General features: G+C 31.4%; 1 protein-coding gene across 2 annotated transcripts in view; it reads left to right on the plus strand.

Moving 5' to 3' along the window:
* Positions 1-1,100: 1,100 nt before the first annotated feature.
* LOC123696789 overlaps positions 1,101-25,962 on the plus strand; it is a 78,916-nt gene continuing 54,054 nt past the window's right edge. The window contains exons 1-2 of one of the 2 annotated variants that reach the window (XM_045643156.1): positions 1,101-1,406; positions 10,778-11,128. In XM_045643156.1, coding sequence (XP_045499112.1) covers positions 11,025-11,128 — 104 coding nt within the window. In that variant the 5' untranslated portion in view covers positions 1,101-1,406; positions 10,778-11,024. The remainder of the gene's footprint in view (positions 1,407-10,777; positions 11,129-25,962) is intronic. The other variant, XM_045643157.1, reaches the window with a different exon arrangement.

Below are 25,962 nucleotides of genomic sequence, written 5' to 3' on the forward strand. Positions count from 1 at the left end.
CTGTGGCACACTGTGGTAACTTCAACTGTATGGAGCTTTAGGTGTTGATATATTTTAGTTATTTTATTTTGGTGAGCATTTCAGCAGTAATTGGTCGTATTGGGAAGGCTGTGTACCTTAGATTTCTGAGATTGCATATAGATTATATTGAAATTGATTTTTAATATTTAAAAAATATCTTTTATAATCTCAGAGCTGTATATAAATAATTATTAGTGGTTTTTGAATATCGAAACACAGTTCCTGTATATTTGAGTTAATTTATTCTGCGAATATTGAAAGCGTTATTTTTTAGGAAAATAAAATGTATTTCAAAGATTGGAAATGTAGATCGGGCGATAATTATTGAATAATATTTTATGTAAATAAATATCATTATAAATTTATAATTAATTAAATTACATTTCATTCTTACATTTAATATTATAAACCACAATAATATATTTAGTTAAATTTGATTTGTTATTCATGATGTTATATTAATGTTTCACGGAATGTGATTCATTGACTAATTTGTGTATTGAATTACCAATTTATTCTGATTAGATTGGATTTAAATTAATTGACACAAATTCAGAGCAAATATGTGACATTATTTCCATTTAAAGACTCAAACAGGAAAATACGATTTATCCATTATACGAATAATGTTAACGTTTCAAAGAAAGATACGTTTACCTTATTCATGAAATAGATTTTTTACCTATTTGCTAAAATCAATTTGCTACGTGATTCAGCAAATTTTAAGGATACAATTTATTTTAGACAGTAATTTATAAATTTACATAATCAAACTACATATCAATTTTCACTACGCGTTAATACGCTTAAAATTCAACGGTTATAGTGCTACGCGTTCAACCCTTATCCACTTTCTTATTTATAAAATTAAAACACAAATGTAAATGCTCTACAATATATAAATCTGTAAACTTTTGTGGTAAAATGTGCCAATAACAAGAAATATGTAAAAATGGAGTTAGGTTTGTTCCTGGATGCGTCACTGGTTGTTAGAGGCATCGGGCGACCGGTCGGGGCGAAAGTCGACTGCTGCCGTACAGAACGACGGCGGTACATACCACGCCACAGTCTCATCTAAGCCACAGCTATGCGCACATCTTCCCCAACCTAGCCGAAATTTCCCGCTCGTATTCGGGAACGCGCGAAATCGCGGCGCGAATTTTAAAAAACGAATTCGATTTTGACATTTGAACTTTTTTTAGGGGACACAAAAATTTGGCGTTGGCGAATTTTGGTAAATTGAGTGCTGGTGTATAAGTGCGTTTTGCATATAGCTTTTAAACATTTTTATTTCGTTTATGTGCAGTGTGCGAACATGTTCATGTGAAGTGTATTTATTTTGTGCTCATTTACTTTTTGGATTTTTTTTGCTCCGGAATTTTTTGGTTGGTTATTGGTTTGCATTGATTTTTTTTTAAATTAATAATTTATTATATTTATGACATTTAAAAATTTATTTTAATGCATTTTAATCTATTTTGCTATTGTGTCTTATAGTCTACTAAATTAATATTAAGGCATTTTATAGTTAAGTTTTTTAATGTCTGCATTCTCAGTGGTTGAATAATATCGATCAGTATTCGATTAATTTTCTTACGACAAATTCTATCATGATATTAACGGGTAACGTAGGAAAATATTCATGCGGTGAGCGGTAGGCGTTCTTGATTAATTTCTTAACAGACTATGCGTTATTGGCATCGCTTGAAAAAGCTGACAGGCTTTTTATTGAATAATATCGAACAATATTTTATTAATCTGTAATAACTCTATCTTAAAACAACAAAAGTAATTTTTCATTTAAATATAGTTATTCGATTACATATGAATCAAAAAAATTAAATAGGACCTGACTTAGACGTAGATATAATCATATTTTTTATAATAAAAAATGATGTTGTGTGATGGATAAATAATTTAAGAACGTTCAGAAGTGTTAAGCCTATTTAACTTATATACCTACATAAGGGAAACGAAAATATGAAAATTCTGTTGTAAATTAACGAAAAAGAACATTAGGTAACTTTCATTTTGTAAATTCAAACTCGTTGTTATAACAAATAAAGTAATCATTATATACGTATATATTTAATGCTACGCCAGCTGTTTTAATAAAATAAGAAAATCTAAATTATACGATAAAAATATGAATAATCGAAAATATCACTGTAAAATCGAAATATGAATTTTTATTCATACAGGCATAGACAAAAAAGGTAGATACGTATTTTTAAATCCAAATTAGTAAAAAAAAAATTGTAAAGTTTTAAAAGTTCTCGTTAAGAATTAAATTAAATTAGTAATTAAAATGGAATTATCACTGTGAGACTTATATGTATTAAATCATACTAGATGCTCGGCCCAGTTCCGCCCTGATGTAATTTTGTTTTAGAAAATTTTACAATTATTTTACGTTATTTTCCTTATCCAAGCAAATACAAATCGAACAAACGAAATCAGCCGTTCTTGTGTTATAAGTAGTGGAACTTACTAACACAACTTTCTTTTATTCATATTACAGTATAAAATTTCACACATCATGCGATTTAAAATATTGAAAGGAAAACTAAATTAACATTGTCCTTCCACTTTATCCATTTAAAATCTTATAAATTCCTCTGAAAGTATTTTTGGGACACCTACGAATTAAGATTACCATAACTATATTATTTAATAATTATTTGAAACGCAATTATTTAACTTAGCCCAAAGTAGAGCTTTCGTAAATCTCTATTAAAAAATTGTTTTTATATAAGTAATGAAATAATTAACAGCATTATAAATATTTAAAAATAGCCCAGTGCAAATATTATAAGAACTATTTTATTTCTAATTAAAAGATTTTGGCCGCAGCTTTAAATTATTAGCCAATAAATGAGTGTAGAGTTTAATTTTTATATAACTTTAATGAAACATGACTCGAAGTAACAAGACACTGAAGGGAAGCTAATGTCCTTGCTATTGGTACAAAATAGGGTGATAATGATAACCCTATTTTTTAAATATGCTTTAAGTCATAAAAAGCTGTGGCTGCTTGGATCATAAAATAATACAAAATATAAAGTCCTGTAAGGTTTTAAAGGTAGCCATTTATACTTTATTATTTTGAGAGAAGGAAAAATAAACTTAGGAATATTCTATGCGTTTCTATTGCGAGTTCAGTATTTCATGCAATGTTGACCCTGAAAAGGATATTTGAAAAGTTCATTACATTATTATTCAACGCTACACAAATTTCTTACAAGAAATTCCTCTTCTATTTCTTAAGAAGTTACGAAGTTATTATTATATATATATGAAAAACTGTTCCGAAACAGGATTGTAGATTGTTCCCTTTTAATAAATACAGTATAAATCCTAAGAGTCGAAGACATTATCGGAAATTAGATTATGTTAGGGACTCAGACTGAGATACGAGGAGCTTGCCAACTTTTCTATATTCGTATTGCAATGGATATAAAAGTTGTAATAATAGAACCGGTTTGAGTTATTGAAAGATACTATGCAGCAAATTTACCAATACATATGTTAATAATGTCATTAGATTCCACCTAAGAACTTCCTTCTACATTTGTATACTCTTCGTTTAGTGGCTAAGGGGATGATAAGGCTCTACGTTACGCAAAAGATTTAATTTAGCATTTGGTTAGGCAACTCGCTGAAGTCACGGATGAATTCTACACATACCCGTGGCCCTGTCGCTGATGCGGCTTGACGGAACACAGTGGGGTTTTGGTCGGTAGGAATCCGACATATCCCACGGCCTCTTCCCTGGAGGCCGTGGGTATCTATGCAAGATTTCCCCACTAAAAAAAAAAAAAGGCAACTCGCTGAAGAGTTTTTTCAAATCTTCATAATCAGCATTTATTTAAAGAAAGTTTTATTATAAATTAAACTCGTTATGTATGTCTGATATTACTTTTTATATTATAGAAATTGTAAAATTAAATACATTTTTGGAAAAAGAATTACGAATCTAACTAGTCAAAGATCATGGGCGTCACGCGGAAAGTCGCTCTATAAAGCTCTGTTGACAGTTCGTGCCGTTATTCCTTATAATACAGGATGGTCAAATTAAATAAGTAAAATTTATCCACAAGTAAATAAATCCATTACAGTTCCTCCAAAACAAGTTTTGTCAACACGAAACGTCAGCAAAAATGCCAATATCACATTCGACTCCAATTCCGAGCCATAATATATCCGAATGGGAAAAATTATTAGCATCAATAAATTCAGGTTCGCTACTCTAAAATGGAATTTAAAATAACACCCCCATATATTCCATGGAATGGTGTTATTGACTCAAACAACTTCGGGACAGTCGCCGCGTCGCCGACTCCGTTACGTATTCTTTCAAACAATGTTTGAAACTTTTAAAAGTTTGTACCTGGCCATAAAATAAACATTCCCACTCGTATATGTCACTATAACTGTTTTATCTTTTATTCGTTGCGGACTTAACATCGAACGTATGTGCTTATATAAATGGACTTTATAGAATTACCTACGGAGCGATTTACGTTTCGTATTTGGTCTATTTTTTCTAATAAGTCGTAAATTATTAATGAGTCGTGATTTAGCAAATATGCTATTCGATTATTAATGGTGTTGTTTTTGTATGTTAAATTATTTCATTTATCTATAGCTTCATTTTTTTCATCGGCTTTTTCCTATTTTTATTATACTGAAAATTCTTGAAATGACTCTCCGAAGATTATGCGGTTCATTACAATCATCCCGCTATTGAACTAGCGGTTAAAATTATGATGTGGTTAGTTATGACACATTATTATTATTTATATTACATCATATGGATGTTATGTCATATATTTCTGTTTTTATTAATGGTTTTTATTGTGAACATTAATTAATGGGAGCAAGAAAAAATACTCAAAATATGTAAAATATTTTTTGCAATCCGAAAATGTTCATACCATTTTTGCTTGAAAGAGTTTATCGTAAAAATGTTTTTTTTTTTTAACTATCAAATATTTTTGACCGAAATTTTCATATTGAGACATTTTTTTCCACAAACAGAAATAATATCCTAAACTTTCAAAATCTCTAGCTAGTGCTACAGTTATTATCTTATTATGTATCTTTTAAATTGATCTATAGCCTTAATACACAAGCGTTGATTTAAATCATATTGTGTTGTAGTTAGACAATTTTGCAGCTAGTTGTCGACATCGTCAGGTCATAAGTATATGCAATTTCAATAAAACGCTCTTGACTGTTGGTAGACGATTGGTTTTCTCCACAGAATTATGTTATACTAGATGAGACTAACTTTCATTTCATTCTATAATATACTATGTTATTTGAATCGAGGTATATATCGATTTGATTATGTTTTATTTAAAATATTTAAAAACTGTTATGTATCACTAATTAAGGTTTATTTTAATGTTCAATATCACCTACGTAGATTTATTTGTCCTAAAGATAATACTGAAACTAGGCTTAACCCTTCACTCTATATAGAGCTTGTAAAACTTGTGTTTTATTTTAATCATTCATGTTTTAATTGTTGCAGAAAAACTTTTACTTTATTTATTCATGTATAAGTTGTGCGTTCAATTTATTTTACAGCACAAGCTTTGATAAACTATCTAGTCTCTTTACATCTGTGGTTTTCACATATTAATTTCTCTCTTCACTACAACATGTGAGACATTACAGTCTAATGTTGCAGTTAGATTTCTAACTTTATACCTCTTGTTCTTTTATGATTATAACTACTTCATGTATACTATTCATCATTAAATAGTACTAAATATGTATTAGGTATCCAAGGATCAATCAAGAGGTGAAATATTTAAATTTTAGACTTCTCATTAAACGTTTTTGTGGCTCTTTCATATGTCTTTCACTGATAGTCTTCTCCTTCTTCCTTGTCCCTTTATTTGGGGTCGGCTCTTCTCGTTCTCATGCGCCAGAATGGTCTATCCTGGGTTGTCTGTTTATTCAATTGGGCTCTCTCCAAGTCTTTTGATATGGTAGACCACCAAGTGGCGAGGGGAGGTCCTAGACCCCTTCACTCGTCTTTCACTGATAGTCTATTTTTTGGCAAATGTTAAGCTCCATGTATTTTGCTATTTTTTGATACTTAACAACCCACGGCACATTTGAAAGGCTATTGCCCTAACCACTTAACCAAGAAAGCGGTCAAGCTTCTGTATTATTCTTTCTTAGATATAGACTTTATATCACACATAGTTCTCTTACTAAAGCTGTAGTTAAGTCTATATAAAAATAAGCTAATAAATCAGTAATATACGCCTATAAAGTCAACATGACCTTCGTGATCGTAATTGAAATTATTGTAGTTTTCAAACGAATTCATGCGCTTAGGAATTCTCTTTGATTAATGGCTCTAGGTCAAGTAGTTAAAAGTTTCGCACGCTATTTTAACACACGTTTAACGTTGAAGTACTGAATAAATATTGCATTATTTTTATTGGAAACAATTTGATGAACATAACGTACATATAGTTCTATAAATTAGGTATGTTTTAGTAGAGGTGTTGTTTTATATCTATTGAATAGGCATTTTGGAGTTTCAGTATGATGAGAGTTCTGATTGTTTTAATCAGTGAATTTATGAATGTGGGTTAAAAAAACTTTTTTATTTTGTTGCGGGCAAACATAATCATCACATCTTTTGCTTATATATGAGACATATTGTATATAAACTGTAATTTTTAATTGACTTTGATTTTCACAGTTTACTTTTGTTAAAATGATATCAAGAAGTATTTAAATTTTCATTCATTTGAATAATTTGATAAATCTCTGCATATTAATTGAAATAACATATAGATTAAAAAAAATACTCTTTATTACTGAAAATTGAACTTGTTCAGTCGTAAAAAAAACGCATAAAATTATGTCATTAATAACCTTAATAACTATGATACTCTGCATGGGTGTTCCTAGTTTAATTAAAGACTTGTCGTTTATTTTAATAGAAATAAGGTAGTTGAGTATCGGGTTTGCTGACTATCCTTATCTTAATAGTTTGGTAGTAATTGCTCCATTATGAGTTATAAATGTGGGGCAAAATGGCATTTTTAACGGCCATTTATAAAGGTTATTGATGTGCTTTTTAAAAAGCTTCTTCATTGATACGGTACATTTTCTATAAGTAAGCCTTTTAGTTGAGTCGATTAATAGGGATGAATATATAATTTGGTAGATAAAATGTTCATGGTATTTTAAAATAGTGGAGTATTTTTAAAATAAAGTTGTATTCGAAAATTGTCGTCTCCATGAAATTTAGACAATCAATTCGCATATCAATTAATACTGAAAAGACTGAAAAGCAAAACGTTTATTATTTTAGACCGTTTAACGGTCACGCTATACAATATGATGTTGGACAATTATACGTTCTTTTTTATTTCCATGAACAGGTACCTTCTAGGGAAGCGCGTTCCATCTTATACCACATCTCAGCTTAACATCAGGAGAGATTGTGGTCAAGCGCTTCCCTATTACCAATTAAAAAAAAAATATAATATTAACAAACTCGTAGAAACCAGTACAAAAAATTCAAAATAATAAAAAAACACCGGAAATACACACATGTATAATTTATGAACATCATGACCTCAATTCTATCTCAATAACTATATTTGCATATAATTTGATATATTCTATAGATCTAATCCTATTATCACATCACTTGGCTAGGCAGATTATATTGTCGCGATCCGATTGACTCAGCTTAGTCTTGTTCGTCCATGAATTATGTTATGCGGGAGCCTTGTAAATGTGTAAGGTTGCAAGCTTGCAATTAATTATGTTGTTTTATATTAATGTACACGCAAATTAATTTATTTAGTTTTTGGAGCGTTTAGAGATAGTAATGTGTAATTAATACATATAATAATAAGGAAAAGTTTTTCCCACTACTTGGTTAAAACAAAAATAAAGCTATGCTAAAATAATAATATATGCTAAGCTAAAATATAGCTTATGTCGTTCAGGATTACTACAGTTTTCTATTTATAATGGATTCGTAATTGGTCGGTAGTTTTTGAGTTCAAAAAAAATCTCACAATATGACAACGTTAATGGAGATTCGAGTGTGAATTTAAATCAAACAAACAGTAAACAATAATTTAATAAAAAAATCTAATTACTATTAGAATTGTATCAGTTACAGCTAATTACCATAGAGTTATGCACTGTTACTATGCACATAATCCAAGGCATTCCATAGGTATGTTGGTGAATAACTTGTATCTAGGTAAGACCTAGTATCAAAGCCTATTACGAGTAGACGGGTACAGGATATTACCAGGAAACAGACAACTTAATTATCCTTCGGAACTATAACGTGAAGGCTTTGTAGTGAGCATTATTTACATTCACATGCTTCTTCATTGTTCGTTTTTTATTTAAAGGAATCCTAAGAATTTTATCTATATTCTATACGAGTATATAATATAAAAGTCGTGCCAGTTATACAAGTTATAAAGAAGAATGAATAAATCGATTTGAATTATTGCTTTCTTCCCGCTTTCGCTACAAAAAATAAAAACAACCCAGAAGCTAGCCGGGGCGAACAGCTAGTTAGTCTATATATTTTCAGTATGGTTTGATTTAAACTGTCTCTCTCTTATAATATCTATATCATTATGTATTATACATTTAATAATTTAATGATTTACTAAATTTAAAAGTATCATATTAATGTAGGATAAGCGACCGCATTGCGACAAATACTGTAGTGTAGAAATTATGTAAGTTTCAACATTACGTCATAGATGTAAAACTTATTGCGCTACCTTCGATAGCGATTTTGCTCTCTAAAACAAGAAGACTAAATATTTTTATAATCAAGGAAATTTGGCGGTAAAATACTATTTTAAGTGATAGGGTTTTGCACATTGCAAGAAACAAGTAAAAATTAAAATATAGGATATGAAATATTATATAACTTCGTAGCAAACTTAAGTATGACCTTCAAAAATGTGCGTTTAACTTATTTATTTTAATCAGTTACGAGGAGCTAATACTATTCCAACTTCATCAAATCTTACTAACAGTTAGTTGAATAATAATTATAGGTCTCTGTTTATGCAAAAATAACACACGATTTTCAAATCACATTGCCAGCTAAAAGAAAGTAAAACAAGAGCTTGCTTTCAATTGGCATATGCAGTAAAATCCAAGCAACTGGGCATTCGAAAACAATTATACAGCGACTCGTAGACCGCTACGCGCCTAATCGTTCGTCAAACACTCCACATTCTACGGTCCCCCGTGTGGTCTCCGCTTCTGCAAATAATTCTATAGAAACATCTAGAAGCGACTAGTTGTTTTGTACGTTGGAATTCGATTAAGTTGTAGTTGGTGATTTAAATTTACATATATGTATATTGTTTCTTGAAATGTGGATTTTATTAACTTTCGTACAAGTTTTAGTTCAAATTCAGAATTTATTTTTTTTGTTGTTTAAACACACAATAATATGTTATTTATAACGAAATAAACTTTGACACGTTATTGCCAAATTATGTAAACTTTTCCCAACGTGTACTTTAATATTTCATTTGTCTAATCTAAACAAAATAAACAAGAAAGTCGAATGACGTTTGGCCGTTAGCCTTCATACATAAATTAGCAATTAGGCATACCATAGACTATTTGCTTTCGACGTTTATTTTGACCGAAATAAAATCGAGTACAAATCAATAGAGTTCTCGTTTATCGCTTGTCAATGTGTTTTATGTTCGCGTGTATCGTCGCAGGCTTCCAGCGACGTTATCTCCGTGTACTTACAAATGTACCTGAGATCTGCACAGAACCTTTACCTTTATTTATGTATGCTCAGACAGAAATCACCCTTTGCGTCGCCCGCTCGCATGGGAACCGAGAAAGCATTCAAAATGATTTATTGTAAATGGTTTTCTACTTTGTTGGCTAAAATAATAAGCACCGCGTCCAGATTGCCGTTCTAAATTCGATATTTTATTGTTATTTTTTTGCCCGACCACAGGCCGATACGCATCGAGGAATTTAATTTGCGAACCCTCGTGCCATTAGGGGAGATTGGCCGAGTCAGCGATATGGTAATCTTATTGAGAGAATTGAGTCGTTAATTGGTGTTAGGCGTTGTTGTGTTTCAGCGTGGAAGCTGCGCACTCAATGAGACACTGACAATGCGAATAATAAAACGTTTAAGCACGGTAGGAGTTGCGGGTGGCTTTGTGCGCCGACACAATAGTATTCAAACGTCTAAACCGATTGACGCTTCGACTCCGAAGGTGTCATGAGAATTAGTGAGCCATTATTGCCCATAGAAAACGCTTTGGTCAAGCAAAAAGCAGATAACAATAATTAGCTCGGACGCTACAAAAAGTGACATAAATCCCGCATAATAAGTTCCCGGTAATGCAAAAAAAGCATCCACCGACTTTACCTGACTTTCTACTTTTTGCAGAATGACTCGGAACGTGGACTGATATAATAAACACCTCAATTCCTGGCAGAGGCATTGTTTAATGACTTTTCTGTTGTGATATTACACAATTCTCGACCGTTCGCTTTTTTCTGTTAGGCTTGCGAGAAAAATAAAAGTTTTTGTTTGTATGGTAGCGTTTAAACAATAGGGTCTGGGTTTGCGCAAAGGTGTGATTTATTTATGACTTTGCCCTTAAAATTCTCACTTAGACGGGTTTGTTAAGTTTCCATCGAGTGTAATTTAAATCGACGCGTATTGACTCGGTGTTTTTTGTTTCAGGTGCAACATGGGAACAGTGATAACGGACAGCAGGGTGACAAGATATTAAATGTAATTTCTCGCATTAATATACAGTTGGATAGAATAAAGATGCTGGGGTGTGGTGAAAAGAGAGTATCGGAGTGCGTGTACGTTAGTTCGGCGAACGACAGCCGCTGCCTGGATAAGTAGGGACGGGGATCGAGGAAGCAGTGCTAGTCAATAGCTAGGGATAGTTACCATTACATTAGTGCCACCTCGGAGTGGTATGCTTTGTATTGTATTTGGTATCGACTGCGCGCTGTCTGGTCGCTACGTAACGTGGCTTCCCAGCGCGCGACTCCAGTGCTGGATGCTACTAACTGTATACACGTGAGTACCTTTTTGTTTTTTAGCGCAAGGCGAATGAGCTAACTCATTGCCTGATGTTAATCGAAATGCGCTGCCCATATATAACGAAGTGATACCTACATATTGTTGATCACAAAAGGGTTTGGTGATAGTCTTATTTGTTAGTGTAGTTCAAAGAATATATTAAAGTTATATGAACGTTTAAAAAGTAAACATTCGAACATCTTGAAAATATGTACAAATCTTAAGAGTACCTAATGTGTGGTTAGTACATTTTTTGTAGTGTGTTTCTAATAATGTTATAGCACAGTTATAGTGTACGCGTAGGTAATTTGCCAAATTTAAGTGTATTAAAGAGTACAACGGAATCTTCAAACTGCAAAAAAATTAACAACAAATAAATTGAATACCATACCGACAAATAGGTTTATTACAAAGTAATTTCTATTTGAATGCACGAAGTTGAATCACTAGTATGTACAGTTGCTTTCGAGTTTAAGTGTCAAGTCCCCAGCAATGACATTGTGGGTCTAGAGGCTTACCGACCTCAGCTCAATGAGGACATAAAATGTGAACCGTCTTCATGGTTGGTTTCCGATTCGAGACGTTTCATTATCCTGCTTACAGTACTGGGTGGTATTTCAACGGTTTGAAGGGTTCATGTGTTAACGTTTTTAAGGTTTACTTGTACTCGTTTAGTTTGATTAAGATTTTTGTTATCGCGAATTTGGTTGTGTGATGTGTACTTTTTTTTACTAATAACCGAAATTTACAAAAAAGTGCGTGTGTGCCGAGCACAAACGTGAAACTTCTTTGTAATATTCAAAGATACCAAAATCGTCGCCTTACTCCATGACGTGACTGTATTGCCATGACGCTCCCTTGAGATTTTACTATCAACGCGCCTAAAGAAGTTTCACTTAAAAAAAATCAGATTAAATACATAAGTTTTAATACTATGACAATATATTGTAAAATAAAAAGTTGTTCTAGTTTAACGTGATAAAATTAAATAATTTATGGCGCCAATAATAACAATAAACATTTATTATTCATAGAGCAACAAACAAAAGCTTAACAGAATGAGCTATCGTAAATTAAGATTGTACTTTTGGACATGTAATATGATATGAAAAATCGCTTCTGCCCACCCAGATTATTATTATAGGCCAAAATAGGAAAAATGCTAATTGTATCAATATATTATGCTGATGTAAATTATAATCATAAAGATTATACATGTATTCATTCGACTAATCAAAATATTTTAATATAGGTTAACTTCTTCAAAAGAAAAATTTTGAAGTAATAAGTAATACGACTATAAATAATTATTTTTGATAAATACCGTCTTAAAGAATTTAATACAAGGGGATGGCTTATAAATTAGGTAGGTAGGTACCTAATTGTTTTATTGATCGTCCCCAAAATGGCACGAAATTATGATTTTTTTCTATAGGTACTTTAGTCTAGCAAGTTTAACTGATACTTTATGTTTAACAAAATGCTCTAAATTGAATTTTTAAAAGTATATATAAGCATACAGGATAATCTACCATTGGATGTTGAATATGGCCACACCGAAACATTAAGTGTAAATCACATTTCAATTCGGTACATCCTGATGGATGTACCAAATAAAAAACCATTGAAAGACACCCGCGGTTAAGATACCTTTTTATTTGCATAAGCGAGCGGCAAGACGCGAAAATGTATGTATGTATGTGGGTAGTACTCATTGTTTAAATGTACCAGGTTTCATATTACTACTGAGATTACCACAGATGTCTAGACGTATTGAAAGGTAGACATTTTTTTTCTAAGATCGCAATGTGGGCGTTATTAAATACGTATTAATCACGAGCGGAATGTTTTTGTTGGTAATGAATTGCCGAATATAATGCTATCTGTTGTAATACGCCTTATTATGGTATTGTAATGTTGGTAATAAACGCTAATGTGTGCTGTAGTTTTATTTAATTTTCATTAGAGATTTCATAATTGGAGTCTTTAGAACTATATACAATAGAAGGCAGTTGAAACACTGGCCATCAACAGTGTTATATAAGACTAAAATCTAATGATTTATAATAAAAGATCTAGATGTAGTACACCTTATTATGGCATTGTAATGCCGATAATCACTCATGTTTTAGTGTTAGTATAGATACAATAGAGGCTTTTGAAACACTAAACTTCAAGCGTTAAATAAGACTAAAAATCTAATGATTTACTAAACAAAATCTAAATAGGATTGTGTGTGGTCAAAATATGTTTAATAGATGATTAATAGATAGTGTGGATGGAAGGCATTGACATTAAACAATGTAATTCATACGTCAGCTGTTACCACGTGTTCGTCGAATGTAGAGCTATGTAATGAACTGATTGTTAAGAGGAAGCTGTATTTTTTGTATGTATTTTATATATGCATTGCATAAATTATTTTAATTTTATATTGATGTATGAATAAATTATCGTGTTATTCAGAGAAATATTTAGTCCTTATTTCAAATTTCAGTTATATAAATGAAATCTGAAAATTGCGACCTATTTGGAAATCAATAATAAAAAAAAATATTTTTATTATTCGTAAATCACAAAAGAGGCAGTCCTTATCCTTAGTACTGAACAAGTAACAGAATCCTTTAAGCACTATTAATAAACTTAACACATACAAAATTTAACACGAAGAAAGATATGTAAAAATGTCATCTACTAACTGCATGACTTGTAGCAATCTGTCCAGACAATTGGGTCAATATTGACCCAGCAAGGTGTGGACTGTTAAATTATCGAATCAAACAGAACATAATGCAAATAATGCTTGGACACTCAAATTCCGTTAAGCTCTTTGCCTTAACGAGTCGATTGTGAACGGTGACTCTCAATACTAATAGCTGGATTAATTTTCACAGATTGTGAGATGAATTGGAAGTATCTTGTTGCATGGAGGGTCTTAAGTGATCGTTTAGTTGGTTCAGTCATCGAGATATTATAGAATACGAGTATAGTAGTGGTGCTGGTTAAGAAAGAAAACAAAAGTAGAAGACTGGGTTGTTGGATTCTCGTTTAGGACTAGGTTAGTAGGTATTAGGAAGAAATGTATGACGAAAGAAGATACTGTATGACGTTTTGTACTTAAAATGAGAAAGTCAGAGGCAATCCTAGCGCAGGATTTCAAAGCTTAAAATCACATAACCCGAGTTTATAAGAATAAAATATCTTTACAAACAGAAATAATTTCAGAGGAACTACATAAATATGTACTCAAAAATTATGAAACATGTGTAGTTAAGCTAATTAGTTTGTGTCAAGATTTGTCTACAATGAAAGTTTTTAGCATCCTGTCTGAGTTCTATGTAATCATGTAGTAACAAATGCTTACATAACGTTCAATATAATTTGAATTAAAATGGTAATGAGAATAATTTGTTCTCGTTAATTATAAGACAATATAATACTAAAGCAATTCCAAAAATTAGTATCGAATAATGTTTTCAAATATGTTCCCACGACGCCTTGACACTTATCAAATGATAGTCAGATCGCCACCTACTGTTTTATAACAGTATGCTTTACGATTACGTAAGAAAAAATTAGTAAAGCCATCTTCACACTAAAGAAAGTTGACAACTTTCATTGCTTGTTTTTGTTTATACAAAACTATTTCAATTTCTTATTGTTAATTTTGTTGTGTATATTTCATTTACGGCTTATAATATATGGATAAATTGATACAATGAAGTTAATAAAAAGTTTTTATAAATAGAATGTTCGCCACACTCTAGTATTTATACTTTTTAGTCGCGGGATTAACGAAACAATTTCAAAATCGTTGCTTCAACGTATGCATTATCTTTTATTCACAAAAGCCTAGAAGTCAAATGCACTCTGCTCTGTTATATTACTTTCTCTATGATTTTTCTTAGCTAAATGTTACCTGTTAGCTAAGCGTATGCATGCAGAGTCTTTGTTGACTTGTCACGGTATACAATTGCGTTTGGAAAGCGACTTTTACTTCGTCAAAGCGTGGGCGTCTTTATTTGGAACGTAAGGACTGCGGGAATTTTTAAACGATAGTAATTTTTTATGATACATGACTTACTTTTATTAATTTTAGTTTCCTAGTTTTTTGGGCATGATAAATTGATTGTTGTCGTCGTAAATTATGTGGATTCTATTCGAAAGCACAATACATCGGTAGCTTAACCCTCTCTGATTCGAGGACTCTTTTTTCTAATTTCGCCGTCTTGTTTCGAAGCAGGTTTTATGTTTGGACGTATTTAAAGATTAGGATACGTCACAAAGAATGGAACGTGACAATAAATTAATTAGCACAGCTGACGGCTGCACACGACGCGTTTAATGTTCAGGTGGTCCCTCTCATGTGAAGAGGGAAGTTTTGAACCAAAGGACGCGATCTTATCACTATTGTAAGAAATGATATGAATGCATGTTTAATGGTTTATTGATATCAGTTCTGTGGGTATCTGACATAAGTGTGGACGGCGCTCGATGATAAATCATTTTGTATCCTCACATCATATTATGTAAATGTTAAAAATAACTATTACAAAACACTGTTCAATTGTTTTACAATGCCCTATAAAAAGTGTTGTTTATGTTTGACGTTATTGATGACTTTTTGATAATTTTAAGATTTCATACTGAATTTTAAGCGGCAATTTTCTGTGAAACTATTAAAATTAAAGCAATCGCAGAGTTAATTGCCAATCCCGCTCCCTATGCTATATCGAGAAGGCAACGCTCGGCGCGGCTACTTTAACGCACCTTAGCGCTGTCATCTCAAAGTAAGCGTGTAAAATTAAATGCTATACATTGATTTGGTGTACGTCATAATAGGTTGCTGTCGGAGCTTTTGATCTGATCCTCCAATAAGCGTAATTGTGGGTTTTATACGCGGTCTACGGCGCAAGTGACCGGCGGTATGGAGATTGAACGTCCGCCCATATCTGACTTTAATAACAAGCCATGCCCATTAACATTTCAGTTAGATATTGTTTATATAAATAGGCAAACGAGCTGGTTAATTGCCTGTGAAAATTAATCGGGTGGTGTGATTTTTTACTCCACTTTTGGTAGGAATTCATTAAAGAAAGGGTGAATGGTTATAATGACAAGATAATTGAATGATTTTAGGATCAACAAATCATGTGTTATTGACTGACGAAAATAAGTTAGTAGTTAGTTTATTTTTTATAAAAATATATAAACGGTTTAACTCTTATACAAAACAAGTGTAAATTGAATATATCGTCACAATTTTTTTTAAAGAGCCCGTTTTAAATCTATTTTATGTTGCAATTTATAAATTATGTTTATCAATTATCAATTTATAAAATATCAAGTTATCAACTATATATAGTTGATAACTTGATTACCTATATCCTTTATAAAGGTTTAACTACTTCAGTTCAAAGACAGAATATACTACCGATGTATCTTCTGCTTATAACTTAGATACTCTGTTACACTTTTTGTATAGGAACAAGCGTTTTAATGAATACGTATTAAAAACTTGGAAGCAGGATTTTTATCATTAACCGATGATGTCTTCTTACATACGATAAATGAGCTGTCTCGGTTATTCATTTAAATATATATTCAGCGTTAAAATTGTAATAACGTAAAAAGCATAAAAAGAAACGTTCCACGCTATAAATTATGGTTAAACCACCCTAACCAGTAGTTACAAGTTATTACTACGAGTATTTTAAAATATTTAGAGCAATATCAAAGCGCCCTTCAATTAAAAGTTTATACAAGTTGATGTAAATACCACTATTATGAAATTCTATGCATAATATATCACTCTTTACAAAATACATAAAATATCACATTAATTTTTAATTATCCCAAACCGTGAATAAAAAAAGCAATATGGTCTTAATTTGAATTCAAAAACGCGCGTCGAGTGATCTTAACGTATTGAATCTTTTATATTATTTTTTGTTAGTGTTTATATTATTGTTAAACTCTTATACAATAGTAGCCTGTCGAACCAATAAAAACCAGTGATGGATTGAGTGCCATACATCCGTTTTTTACACCGAAACGAGCACATTATGAATATTAAAAAGACCATGTATTTTAATCGTGTAGGGCGTTAAGAATTTGGTATATAAATTACCTACCGATTAACACAACACGTTTGGTGTTAAACTTTTGAAATATTCGGGAAATTGTAAACAACTATTACGACATCACTGAATTATTGTCTCACAACTATTGTTGCTAGTTTCATGTAAATTATTTATTCGTTACAAAAATTTCTAATGGAATATTGACTCTTATAACACATAAATTTAAAACGTCGTTTATCACCCAACTGAAGTTACTACATAGTTGGTAGAAAACCCGATTTCATAATACGACTTCTACAATAATTAGACACGGCTTATTAATATTCAAAATCGTTAAAATCAATTTTTATCGTCTTTAACTTTAATGACATGCATAATGGCTTGACAGATCATAAAATTGTATTGGGAAGCTAAATTTCGGTATTAGAAACACTCTCTAGTGAGAATACATCCAAATATCTGCATAATCATTGGAATTAGACATTAGTCATTATGTCCACATCATTGCTACACAAGAGTTAACAAAATTTTGGGAAAACATGAAATATTTATTTTTGATAAAATATTTAATTTATCGTTATATTTTTGTCTCTGTATATATAAGATTGGAATTATTTGAAATTATTTTATCCTGAATATAGTCAATATTAAAAATCTTACCTACTGCTGGTCTAAAGCAATAATGAAGCAATTTCTACAATTGATTTGCATGTGTTCATCTTTATATAGTGTTACGTGTAGGCACTATCCAATAATGTTATTCCCTATACCTGTATGCATACAGCACCGTTGAAACGTCGTATGCAAATAATGCCAACCTTTCGCTTCGTAGCTATGCCTTCATGTAAGTATGACTCGCTGTTCACTTCTCGAAATAGAATTCCGGAATTCAAAAACCATTCCGATTACGTGATAGGAAGATATTTAAAAGAAAGTTTAAAAAGGTTAAAAGAAAGTAAAATGTTTAAATTAATTTTCAATCCCAGAAGAAGTAATTGAGCCTTGAATAAAACGCATCGGGCACACGCCCATACATCGGGGATTTCGATACAAAGCTCGAGTAGATCAAAAACATTTTACGATTATTAAACCGAGCGATTGACAACCGGGAAGGCATTCTTGTCGTTCCCATATTTTTATAGCGTGTAAACCCGTCGGCGCGTTTTTATATCATCTACTAAGTGACATAAATTCTAATACAAAATCCATTTGTGTATCTCGGACGTCTTAAAAGGTATGGGGATAATCGTTTTTCTGCTTTTTACAAGGAACTCATTTCAATTATCGAGCGATTTGATGGGTATAAAATGCAATGGTATGTGTCGTGACGGCGGCGCCCAACTGCGTGCGGTAGGACGCCTTGTGTTTTTAATTTTTAATTTCGGGGACGCTAATTTAATTACGAAATATCATACCTTTTTTAATGCTTTACGCAGGTGCATCCTGCGTCTTCATAACTTTTATAAGTAACGGTGTGTTTGGATCAGTGTGATAACAACCTTCGAGATATAATTGTATGGGACGATGTTCGAGGTATTTACAATTGTTTAACAGTTTTTAAATGACAAAATTGTAAAAATTGAACTGAAAGATGAAGAAGAAATGTTTATCACTTCATTTTATAAAATTATCCTTCTTGAATAAATATAATGAATATTTTTTATTACAATCGGTCTAACGGTATTTGTTGTTTTATTCTTTAGTGAAATAATCTCAATGTAAGCTTATCGCTGATGTGACGTGGGACGTTGAGATTAATATTAAATACCTCGGAAAGGACTTTGATGTAATACGACAAATTATTTATTGAGTCCGGGTATGTAGACTTATTAGTTTAAAGCGCTCAGTTTAAATTGATTGAGAAGTGACCTACAAAGTTAATGATGTTAAATTAAATTTGTGAATTGTTTAATTTTATAATTAAATGAATGCTATTGTCGTACTTTCTGAATATAAAAAAATACATGAGGATTGTATTTTTAGTCAAAAAGCTTAAGCTCGAATGGGTTGGGTAACGCTTTTGTCACGCAATTTCAATCCGCTCGTATTGCGTAAGTTGTCCAGCAAAATTTAAACCACATAAATCTACGTTACCAAAAAATCTTCACCAATATATCACGCGTTTTATATCAACGCTTTCTATGCTATGGCCTATGGCACACAAGATAGATGGCCCTAGTTATATTATAACAAGGTAGCTGAAGTGATTCATCAAGAAGTTGTCAATTATTGTAGTAGCGGTCATTGGGTTCGAGAATGTTCGGTTTAATTAAAATTTATTTGACATGGCTGGCTGGCAGTACACAATTTGAATAACAGATTTAATAGCGAAATGTTTACTAACACTTGCATGGAAAATTATAGTGCGTGGCTTTGCCTTTGGCTAGAATATCGAAAGCTTTTTGAAAGATGGATATGTAACAAATTGTGCATTACTTGATGATCAGATTGACTGATTAAATAGGTTTGCAAGACCGCTTTGTGACGAATTGCATGCAATATCCTTTTTATTTCAGATAAAAAGTAAAGATGTTTCTTCGTTTAATATCTCTTTATTATATTTGCTCATTTCCAAAGAAAAATTAATTACACTCTATTAATTATGGAGATCGTTTAATAAAAATGATATTAATCTTAACTATGCAAATTAGTATTAATAGATCCCAAATGCCGTTAATATAGACTATAAAGCATAGTAAATTATAAATCACATTTGCGCCTACCAATTAACCCAATTTATTTCCAATTAATATTACTTGATTTTATCGAACAAGCACCTCACTTTCTTAATCCAAAATAATACCTATTAAATTGATGGATGATCTTTTAACTATAGTGTTTAGTACGTACGCCTGTAATTTAATTATTAATTACGTCATAAGTAAGTATTAAAATATAAACGTGTTATGCCGATAACATATTAGAATTATTGGTTGCAAGGCGTCAGACAACTAAGGCAAGATTTATGGCGAATCTCATACTGTAATTAATAATAAATTTGGCTTAGGTGTTCGAATATTGTATTATGTCCAAATTTTAATGAAGTTTAGTAGATTTGTTTAGAAATGCCGGAATTATGCTCGTTACAGCTTACATCTGTTGATGTACGGCGCGTGAAATTAATATAAATGTGAATTAGCAGGCGTGTAATAGGATCCTATTATCCCAACCTCTTTAGGAAATTAACTAGGATAGTGCCTTGTTAAAGGTGTGAGCAATTGTTGTTTATGATAACTTAATGCTGCGACCACATAGTTGAAAATTAGCGTCAGTTTTCAAGTGAGAGTCTGTTGTCTAGTGAATTTCTCTATAATTTGTCTACCAGATTATCGAAAGAAGTCATCCTAACGTTTTTATTATATCACAAGGAAAATAAGGCATCTCTCCATGCAGTTAGTTTTTTTACCTTCTCTTTCTGATGGTGTTTTCAAAATATGGAAAAAAAATTTGTACATTTTTTTGCAATTTTTTCACATGAGATTATTTATAGAATATCCGGGACAATAAATTTAGGACTGTTATTTACCTCTTAAAGCTATTAGTAACGATTTTAAATTATGGAGATAAATCATCTTGTAAAAGTACGTAATATTGCGCAATTTTTAATCTTCCTCACATTATAATAATATAATACTGAGTCCTTGACCCGTATAATGTATTCAAGAAATCCGCTAATCTCGTAACATAATCTAAACTAGATTTTTATCGGAAATCATTTCGATTAAATATCTATAGTGGTTGTTGAGACTCGTAATCGAATCTGTATCGATGTTTCTGTATTTGACATTACACAATTTATCTTATATTACGGTTACTCTCCTGACCGCTTCCTTTAGATAAATAAGTTAATGGAAACGTAGATTTTAAGTTCAATCTTGTTGAAGATTTGGAAGAAGTATTTTAATCTGTGTACATTGGGGCTATGGTGCATGCAAAATTTATTAATAAAATATAAATAAAATTTATTAGAAAATATAAGAAAAAATATATCAAAATGACTTACTAAATGTATTTATTAAAATATTCATCATCATCATCAGCCCATAAATGTTCCCACTGCTAAGACACGGGCCTGTAATAAGGGCGGCCAGTGTGGTGGAAATTGGAATACAGTAATATAGGAGACCATAATAAGGGCCGTAATCCACCACGCTGGTCAAGTGCGGATTGGCAGATACCGAAGTATTATTTATTCTCCATCCTGTACATCAATGTCACATTTTATAAAACACTCAATCATCGTATTAACAGTCCTTTATACTAGCTGGATTAAAAATCGTCTAGTTTCACTTGTATCTCTCCTAATCTATAGAATTAATCAAGAAACTGATACGAGAATGTGTCGAATGTCCATGCCATGAAAGGAATCTCGACTTTCTCACGGCGCATGTAAAGGACAGTGTCAAAGAGTCATTATAATGGATATATCAACACCTCGTTCAATCAAAATCCATCAGAAGTCGATCAGAGTGCGTAGGTTGATACTTAATACATGACAAACATTGGACGAGAAAGTTTTGTATGGGAAAATAGCTTTGACGAAGATGGTAGTTGCAACACAAGTGGTACCATGGTACTTGAAAATATCTTAGCGACGGTCATAATAGATTGTTTGGAATTATATGCATACAGCGTAGCTAAATTAGTCTTTTTGATAATTATGTTCTGTTTTCAATAAATAGAATCTCATAGAAAAGACAAAGTTGAATTTGGCTTGCTTCATTCATCGCTATTGAGTGCGAACTACACGTGTCTTTCTCTAGTTGCATCTTTATAAATAAAAGTAAAATTTTTAACATTTTAGCATGTAAGCAATTTTTGCCGCTTCTTTTAATAATTGAATTGAACTTTGCACACTGTTATATGACATCGTTTTGCAAGTAATAATCGTAATACTAATTTTACGACTATAAAATAAAAGCGTATAATTATTACGAGCTCTATTATTTGCATCGAAAAATAAAAGACAATTCCCTATTACGTGGAGAGATATTTTATTTCAAAACGTATAACTACCTGTTTACAAGAACCTTGCGATATCATAAAAGATATCACGACCAATAAAATTTGTATTTTAATACATATTAATAGTGTATGATATACCAATCGGAGGTAGTTTTGAGATAAAAGACCAACTGTTATCATATCGTAGGCTATAATACAAGTAGCCAATTAGCAATCTGAATTTTTATTAAACTTGCTGAGACTACTGCATTCAGTTATTGAGCTTACGAGATAAGAATACACGTGATTATCGTGTTTTAATTAATGTTGTGATATCGATTATCGAGTCGGCTTCGAAAATGTTAATAATCGAGTAAAGATTGGAGTTAGGTACATCACTGAGATATGTTATTTACATACACGCGTGATAATGATGGTTAAGGGATTATTTGGACTGTTTAACGTTGGTATAATTAATATTTTGCGATAAGGAGTTGCTATAGCTATACTCTGAAGGTTAATAGTATCAAAATCAGCACATATTTTGTCTAGTGAATGTCATTTCGCACACAACAAAAAGTAACTCTAGACATTATACAGTAAAACAAAACCTGCAATCGATTTTTTAAATTGGAATTAAACAAGACATAATCGATTAAACAATTATCTCGATTGTCAATTGCAATTACCATAAAGTATCGAATTTATTTCACTTCAAGATGCAATAAAATATACATAATGACGAGTGTAAAAATTACTGTACTGGAAATAATTTTTTATTTACTTAAAACAGTTTTACGAGTTTATTTTGCTCTTGTATCTGATAATTAAAACATGGTTTTTAAGGATTATTGTATTGTTGCTATGATAAGCTGTGTACTTGATGATCTGTATGCGTAATATAGTAATAATGACAAAAAGAAAGAGAAATATTGTTTATTCTTGGTACCTAAATTTTCTAGCGAAGTAATAGAAAAATAAATAATAGTTACGTTACATTATTGGTTACATATTATGCAGATTTTCAAAATTTTGTACATTCTTCTAAAGTATTTCATCGGACTTTACAATAATTATTATTATTCTTTATTCGTCAAAGTGGACTCGCCCTTACGTCACAAATATAGAGTAACTAATACCATAGAAATACCATGTAATACTAAATAATCCTAATTTATAAATCACTATTGTTCAAAACCAATAATTACCATCAAATACACCGAAACAAAACATCAATCGAATCAATCTGTAATGGAAAAAATCAATGTAATACAAATGATGAGGAAGTGAGCAATCAATATCAAAAACAATTTGTTGTAATGATTGTACGTCAAACAAATACTTATGAACCTGAGAACTTTGATAAGTAAGGGTCTGTCCATAATACAGTGAAATACTAAATAAATAAATGAAAGCTATCTGGCTATTTGATTAATACAATTTCATTATATTACATACATTCAATATAATAGAATAATCTTCGACAAGTATTCGTAATGTTATCATGTAGTTCATGTAATTTTCTATGTTGAGATAAAGAAAATTTAATAAAAGTGTGTTTAATTCTTACATAACATTCACTTCAGATAAGCTTTGTGTAATTAGTGTTAATAGAAAGTAGTTAAATAAAAATAGATAATAAAAACAAAAAACAAATGCTGACATTTCATAATCACGAAAATTGTATCTATTTATTACATAGCCAGATTAAATTTAATACACTTTCAATTGTCATATTATGGTGCCTTATATCATCATATTATCATATCATATTATTATATTGTTAAGTTATAGTGTGGTGCAGCCCTAACCCAGCTCCCATCGAACGGCAGTCACGATTTGACAGACAACGCTCATTAGCATTGTTTATTTTATTTTAACAGAGCCTCTATGCCAATATTATTGTTACGTAACTCTCAACTGAGATGCACGGATGCTTGATAGATGCTTTCCGTGTTGCTACTTGTGAGATTCTATCGTACAATGTTGCATTGCAATTAAACACAAATAAAACTTATATTATCTGTGAATTGAAAATTAATTGGCCGCGCCGTAACTAATCGCGGATTTACTAAATGAGACGAAATTAATATTCATTCGATTTAAATGAATAAAAAGTCGCCGTGGTATTTTTCATTGGCGCCACTTAATATTTTATTTTCAATGGAAAAACGATTAATAAAACTATGGGTTATAAAAATAACTAATTGCTTAACAGAGGATCAGGTTTTTAAGCGCTTATTTGGGTATAAAATAAAATACGTTAAAATTGTTGGATATTTATTTTCATTTTACATTGTATTGGTTTTATTTTATCATATTTTTCGCTTTATTTTTTACAAAGGACGTTTTTTTCGCAATTCATAGCGTCATAGTAATTTTAATCCTTACAAAAACTAAACAGTTATATTCATGCAAAAACACGGTAATATAAAATGAGGTTTAAATAGCAACGGTAGTGCGGTAAAGATGATAATCGTCTTCATTTTCTTTGATGTTTATTTACGTGACAAATTTCAAGTTTCCATAGCGCGTGGCACACATACCTACCTAACTACAATGAAACTTGTGTGTGAAAAATACCGATATACGCATTTCTAAAGACTTATGTTAAATGAACAGAATTAGCACTGTTATTACGTACATTTCCTTTAATTCTTGTTAAAAGTTAACGGTACAGCGCGTTCCGTATGCAACTCGCCTTTATAACTTAATTCCGAGTGTTCTTGGTCAGAAGTTCTTTAGAAGTTTTTCCATTGTCATTTGTGATTTCGCGAGTTTGCGCTTCACCGTATGATTTATATGTGTACCATAAATGCTTTGTCGGAGTTAAACAGTATTATTTGGGTGTATTGTGGGCGTGATCACCATTATAACTCTAAAGTCGTAAATTTGCAGACGGTGGTTCGGCGCCGCTCAGTTGTGGCATTAAATCTTCATTCGAATCAGTTTTTATCGTTCGCGAAATGCTATTGCCGTTGTACCTACTTACAACTTTTATCACGTGTTAAATCGCTGCTGTAAAATGTTCTAGTTCTATAAGTTTATTCATGAGTATTATCTCCAGTAGTCTCATATAAAGTGTAGTTGGAATTCATAAAAATATTGTTTTGCTGCCGCTTTATGGTTTTGAGTTAATACTGGACGTATAAACGTGTTTATGACTTAACTATGACTTGATTGTTTTGAAAGCATTTTATCACAAAAAAAATCTATATTTGTTTATGTTATTGGGCAGCACGTGGGAGGGGGAACGCAACAAAATGTCACTTGGCAACTTGTACAGTATTTATTTAATACCTCACGGACTTAGACTGACACTCGAGACTCGTGTGTTAAATGACATTTATTATGTACCTAGTAGCTCCATGGAAGACATATTAAGTATTAGACTTTGTGCCGTCCTACTTGTATATTTTCAATTATTTTTGTGTTCAATATTATTCTAGAAGTAATTTTTGCTGCAAAATAAGCGGTGGGTAGCAGAAAATAACTATCTATTATAAAACCTTATTATTGAATTAGTCAGTCCATCCCTTAGGATTTTTCTTGTTTACGGTTTAAACATAATATTATCAACGCTAAACCATCATTTTAATATTTTGTTTTCCACTGAGTAATATCTTAAAATCCACAAGCGCTATAGTTACTTCTAGCTGTGTACAATGTACATAGCCTCTCCATGTACCGTCAGCGCGTCAGAGCGCATCAGAGCGCGTGTTAACAATTTTTCTCATCCGTTACAACTCAGAGTTATTGGCCACGTCAATCAATTAATGAGATAAAAAGTTTGACAAATTATGC

Source organism: Colias croceus, chromosome 13 (assembly GCF_905220415.1).
Source record: "Colias croceus chromosome 13, ilColCroc2.1".
NCBI lineage: Eukaryota > Metazoa > Arthropoda > Insecta > Lepidoptera > Pieridae > Colias > Colias croceus.